The following is a 5,914-nucleotide window of genomic DNA, read 5'->3' on the forward strand; positions in this document are numbered from 1 at the left end:
ACTGTATTTGATAATGTTTTGAACTTTTAAAATATTGCGCGGTAAAAACAGAAGCTGCATTTCATATTAGTGACAAACTTTAGTGTTTTTGTCGAGTTACTTTCATCTTTGCTTCTACTTTTAATTTAAAATAGTTTTCCATTCTCGGCAGGTTTCTAAGMTTCTTCTTCTACATATTAAAAAAGTTGTTAAACAACTGAGTGGCGCACTACTGCTACTAGTGGTGAGAAAGTGTATTGCACCTTATTCAAAATCAATACGGTCCGACGGCCCTCTGRGGCCCAAAGTTAAAAACTGTTGTTCTGTTGAGGCCCTCAAGGTGGCGCTCCGTGGCCCATGGGTTAAGAATCTCTGGGTTAAACCAATAAAAACACTGGAACATTTACATGAAACTGACCTACAGACAAAGTCAAGAAGTTGATAAAAAAAAAAATTCTAATTCCGAGCTTCTTTTTCCTCTCCTGTAGGTTTTGATGGTCCCGCAGCTTTCCTAGGCTCAGAAGCCCCCGATCTGGGAATGAAAATCCAAATCATGTCGGTGAGCTGCTCCCAGACCCAGTCCCCCCCTGGGCTCGGCCAGCCCCAGCCCCAGCCCCCGTCCCCGGCCGCTGAAGAGACAGAGAGAGACGGAGACACTGAGACGCTGCTAGAGCCCAAGATGGATATCCACGAGATGCTGCAGAAACAAGGCGAGCATCTTAATATTAGTCCAGTTCAACCAAATATTTCTCCTTTCGAGCTTTGATTTTTCATATGATGTCGCCGTTTTTAACCGATATTTTGATTGTACCTCAACTTGTGTATCGATRAAGACTTCCTCATCCTCTTTATATGAAGATCTCCCAAATGCTTCCACATATTAGAAAGTGTTTCTTTTAGGCAAACCCTAARAAACTTGTCACTATTAGGGTTTCTCCCACTTTGCATGAAAATTCCATTGGAATGCTCCTGTCTTCTGTCAGTAAACTAATGCAAAGCTGCAGCCAAGTGCTACACTTCAGTCCAGCGGATGAATCCAATTATCAACGAGGAGACAGATGTCTCAGGCAGTCCAAAATGTCTTCAGTCTGATCTGATCATTTTCCTTCTGCATGACTGCCTAACTGAGAAATGAGGTGTAGAAAACCATGCTCAAGCTGTTTGTTGTTGACGTTTTGTAGGATAAATGCTGATTAGTGATGACTAATAATTATGTTTTTGATTTGAGCTTGGACAAGAGCTAAATACTTCAACTCGTCTTTTTTTTTTCTTTTTAATTAAAGAGCCGAACTCGATGCGAAATAATTCACACCCCCTGGAATATTTCAGGGGAAATCCTTCAGTTATTTCCTAAAAGTTGCATCATTTCTTATGAACGTTTGTCACATGAGCCAAAGGAATTAGTAAATCCACCTGAGGGACTGTTTTGTGCCAAAACTAAAAGACGACTGGAGAATTTACACTGAGCTCCTGGGTTTTTTATTTATTTATTTATTTTTTTTTTGCTTCTTCTGTCCTGAGTGAATAAGCTTCCCAGCAGGATGAATTGTAAAAGAAAAATCAAAGACGCTCTTCGCCTCGTGTCTCCCACCAGGCCTGTGCGGCAGCATGAACTTTGACGAAGCCAGCGAGCACGAGGACAACGTGGAGGACGAGCGCACGCATTCTCTGTCCTGTCAAACTGACGCGAACAGGCCCGCCTCGGCTGCTAGTGGCAACAACGTTCCCGTGAGTTCTAAAGTCTTTTTATTGATGAATTTCTTTACTGAAAAAAAAAGTCTGAACGAAAGCATCTTTRAAATTGACCCAGGAGGATGCAATCCCAGGATCTCCCACAACAGATAGCCTGCTAACGGACGTAGCTAATCTAGAGGAGTTTGTGTTGCGTCCGGCCTCTCGCGGGGTCACCGTTAAATGCAGAATCAGCCGGGACAAGAAGGGAATGGACCGTGGCCTCTACCCGACCTACTTCATGCACATGGAGCGAGACGATAACAGAAAGGTAGCTAGTAATTGATTAAATATGGAGCGTGTGAGTGAAGCGTAAAGGCGTTGTAATCTCTCTTTCCAGGTGTTTTTGCTGGCAGGCAGGAAGAGGAAGAAGAGCAAAACGTCCAACTACCTTATTTCAGTCGATGCCACTGACTTGTCGCGAGGGGGAGAGAGCTTCATAGGCAAACTGAGGTAAAACCTTTGGGAGTGGGTCGCTGCACGACTGACAAAATTCTCTCAAAAAAACCTCCCATTTTGATCACTTTTACACAGCAGTGGARGCAGTTCTGCTAAACTGCTAAGAGCGGACCTAGCTTCTTATTTAGCGGATCAGCTACTTGTTTTTTGCTAACTTTGGAAACTGTGAGCAGAACAGTTAGCTTCCTCTAAATTAGGTTTTACTAATTTTAAGTCCACTAAAAATATTCACAAGTGTAAAACTTCTGTTTATAATGTAATTCATCTTGAATTAAATAAAAACAATCCCGCCTTACAAGCAGTGCTGGTCGTGTCAGGCACCGTGTGTAGCATGTAGCATCGTTAGCAGCTAGACTTCCAATTAAGAGTGTTAAAAACTACGTATAAAATATGGTAAAGTATTTGCTAATTGTTAGTTGACTAACTTCAAACACTTCATAAAAATAAAAACTTGATCAAAAATGTGTTTTTATTCCGAAAGAGGTGAACAGGAAGTATCACGAGTTMGACAGAGATATAACTGGTTTTGATTGGCTGATATGGTCCCACCCACCTTCAATTTAAACAAATAGAAACAAGGTTGCATCAGTCCCAGTCGTTTTAGCGGTTAGCGTTAGCTTCCACTGATTTATCTATCAGTTACAAACGAAATTACAAACCGTCTACATTTTTAAATTCTTTGCAAACAAACTCTTTTTACTTTCTTCCATATATAATTATAAAAATAGTTCAGCAATAGTGTGTGGTTTTTTTTAAAATCAGGTCAAACCTTATGGGGACCAAATTTACAGTCTACGACAACGGCGGTAATCCCAGTAAAAACACGGGGACTCTGTTGGAAGAAAGCGCCATGCGGCAGGAGCTGGCTGCCGTCTGTTACGTGAGTGGGTTTTGTCGTTTGTTCTTTTATCTTTGGGTGAAATTGCCTTTTGATTTTGTACCCTTTTTGTTTGTTTGTTTGTTTTTACAGGAAACCAACGTGCTGGGATTTAAAGGRCCACGTAAAATGACCGTCGTCATCCCCGGCATGAACATGAACTATGAAAGAATTCCTGTAAGGCCTCAAAACGTGAGTCTGGTACTAAAAGAGTCGAACCTTTGAACCCCTATGATTGTTAAAGCAACCTTAACTGTGTTGTGTTACTCTTTTGGGTATYTTAGTAGAGTGATGTCAAAGATGTAGCTGCCAGGAAAAAGACAAAGAGGAGATAATCAGGTAGTTGGAGTGAGGACAGTGAGATTAAGAATGACTCGTTGTAGCAACCCCTGATGAGGGAATAGATGGAAAAAGCAGCGGATTCGAGGGGTAAAATCCTGAATATGTTTGCGCCGCAGGAACAGGAGAGCCTCGTGAACCGGTGGCAGAATAACACGATGGAAAACCTGATCGAGCTGCACAACAAGTCCCCCGTGTGGAACGACGACACCCAGTCCTACGTCCTCAATTTCCACGGCCGCGTAACGCAAGCTTCGGTGAAAAACTTTCAAATCGTCCATGACAACGACCGTAAGCACGTTCTCTTTTCTATTGTCATCATTCGTTCCGCCGTCCGTTGACTCGTTTTTCGTTGTGTTCCTCCAAACCCCAGCCGACTACATCGTCATGCAGTTCGGGCGGATCGCCGAAGACGTCTTCACCCTCGACTACAATTACCCCATGTGTGCTCTTCAAGCCTTCGCCATCGGTCTGTCAAGCTTCGATAGCAAGCTGGCCTGTGAGTAGAAGCCGGCGCGCCGTGCGCAGACCTCGTCTCGCTTTGTGCCGTTTTCTTTTCTCTCCTAATGGAATTTTTCCTGGAGGGTTTCCATCACTTGTGTGTACATCTGTAAGTGTGCATGAATGTTCGGGTTWAAAAAGGAACTCATAATTCCTCAGTGATGGGGGCTAATGGTGGATCATACGAGCTAACAAGTGCAAAAATAATTATGTTTTAAAATATGTGACGCGTGAATTTATTCTTGTATTTTACGTTGCGTGGGATGCCTTCATGTTTTGTTTTCCTCTCTGTTTAGCTGTCAGCAATTATTTTGAAATCCATGACACGGCCTTCCATTTGGCGCCACCTGCAGGCCAAACTTTGTGCTCCAATCTGACCCAACCTGAGTGCTTGAACGGCCACTTTATGTTCTTGTTTGTTTTCACATCTTCAAACGTGTTTGTACTATAAAACAAATTTTAGCATTAATCTATCATATTTGCGCTGTCTTCTCATGTATTCTTGTGTCAAATGCATATTTAAAAAAAATGTGTGTATGTGTGTTTGTGGCTGTGATGGTTTTTTTTTTCTTTTTTTGCAAGTTGAGTTATTACAAAAACTCATGCAGAATTGCACATTTTATGATGACAAATACACATTGTATTTAAACATGTTTTCTTGTCAATAGTGTCGTTTAAAAAAAACAAGGCATTTTCGAATATTTCTGTTTTTGAGTTCAGATTAAAACACTTTATTAAACCAACACAAAAATCATAAAGGGTTATTTTAACAGTAAATTATCCAGTCCTCCTGTAATTACAAACTATCATATTGTTTTGAAAGTTTCATTTATTAAACCCCCAAATGTTCATTTTGTACTCTGCGGAAATAATGAATTGTGCAATTTAGTTATGAAGAGCGATGGTTTATAAAGAAATATTTTTAAATATATTCCTTTACTGTGAAAGGCTTTTGTCAAAAATATTCCAGTCTTAAAGTTTATTTAGACAGTTATGTGGCTGGATTATATCAACAAATAAAAACAAACTATCCAACTTGTTTCATGTTTTATTATGATGGAAAAAATGAATGTATCCAATGGAAATATTTTCTGAACTTTCAGTTCAATTTAAAACACGAGAGAATAAAGGAATTACTCATTTCCCTTGGATGTCACTTGGTGAAATTAAAATAAAAGTCGTTCTCCTAAAAGAATCACAAGTTTCCAATGGATTTTTTTTACCGCCTGATTCATTTCAAAACACTGCAAAGTGGAACTGTATTGCATATTTTTTTGAAATTTTATGTAAACTGGAACACTTGCAGCAAACTCAAATAAAAAAAAAACAATTCCTGCTCATAATCAGTCAACGTGAATGCTCTTATTTGAACAATGAACTCACTCGGAGTTTAGTCGTGAATGCCAATCTTTCAGAAACGCTCTCTGTATTTAATGAGGTAGTTGTATTTAATGAGGTAGTAAGGGTAGTACAGCTATCGAAAACTACAAACATCTTGGGATTTTCCATCCTGTCAACGCAGGAATTGTAGAGAGCGTGCTGCTGAGTCTGGGAGTTGTACGGTGGCGGTCGGCGATAATGCTGATTTCCCAGGCACGCCCTTCCCACCAGGACTTTGGCCAGAAACGTGGCGAACCTCAGCTGGCCCCTGCACGCCTGTGAAGTTGTGGGACAGCTTTGAGGTGGTGGCAAAGTGCGTGCCCTGACCGTGGAAGTTTCCACTGTTCAGTCGGGGGGTCAAAGTTGTTGCGGCAGATGCTCTCTGAGGCCTCCTTGGTCGTCCCGTGGAAAAGATTTTCTCCAGTCTTCGACTCCTTGTGCTTTTGCATGTGTGCCTTTTGCCTGTAACGCTGGAGTGTGCCATGATTTGTTTGTGTCCAAACTAATACGGTATCAAAATTTTATATATTTATACTTCTAATTCAACCACAATTAAATTCACTCTATCTAGGAGGCACAATTTATATGGATAGTATTTATTTTTTACAATAAGCTGAAAACAAGCAAAAATGAAATAAAAGTAACAAC

General features: G+C 40.7%; 1 protein-coding gene across 5 annotated transcripts in view; it reads left to right on the forward strand.

The window, feature by feature from the left end:
* tulp3 (TUB like protein 3) overlaps window positions 1-5,081 on the forward strand; it is a 22,725-nt gene extending 17,644 nt beyond the window's left edge. For 4 of the 5 annotated variants that reach the window (XM_014013800.1, XM_014013797.1, XM_014013796.1 and 1 more), the window contains exons 5-13: window positions 468-689; window positions 1,574-1,707; window positions 1,790-1,981; window positions 2,051-2,163; window positions 2,932-3,049; window positions 3,140-3,238; window positions 3,505-3,676; window positions 3,759-3,884; window positions 4,183-5,081. In XM_014013800.1, coding sequence (XP_013869254.1) covers window positions 468-689; window positions 1,574-1,707; window positions 1,790-1,981; window positions 2,051-2,163; window positions 2,932-3,049; window positions 3,140-3,238; window positions 3,505-3,676; window positions 3,759-3,884; window positions 4,183-4,337 — 1,331 coding nt within the window. In that variant the 3' untranslated portion in view covers window positions 4,338-5,081. Of the gene's footprint in view, window positions 1-467; window positions 690-1,573; window positions 1,708-1,789; window positions 1,982-2,050; window positions 2,164-2,931; window positions 3,050-3,139; window positions 3,239-3,330; window positions 3,386-3,504; window positions 3,677-3,758; window positions 3,885-4,182 lie in introns of those variants that run through there. The other variant, XR_001310652.1, reaches the window with a different exon arrangement.
* The last annotated feature ends 833 nt before the right edge of the window (window positions 5,082-5,914 follow it).

This window comes from Austrofundulus limnaeus, unplaced genomic scaffold (genome assembly GCF_001266775.1).
Source record: "Austrofundulus limnaeus strain Quisiro unplaced genomic scaffold, Austrofundulus_limnaeus-1.0 Scaffold106, whole genome shotgun sequence".
NCBI lineage: Eukaryota > Metazoa > Chordata > Actinopteri > Cyprinodontiformes > Rivulidae > Austrofundulus > Austrofundulus limnaeus.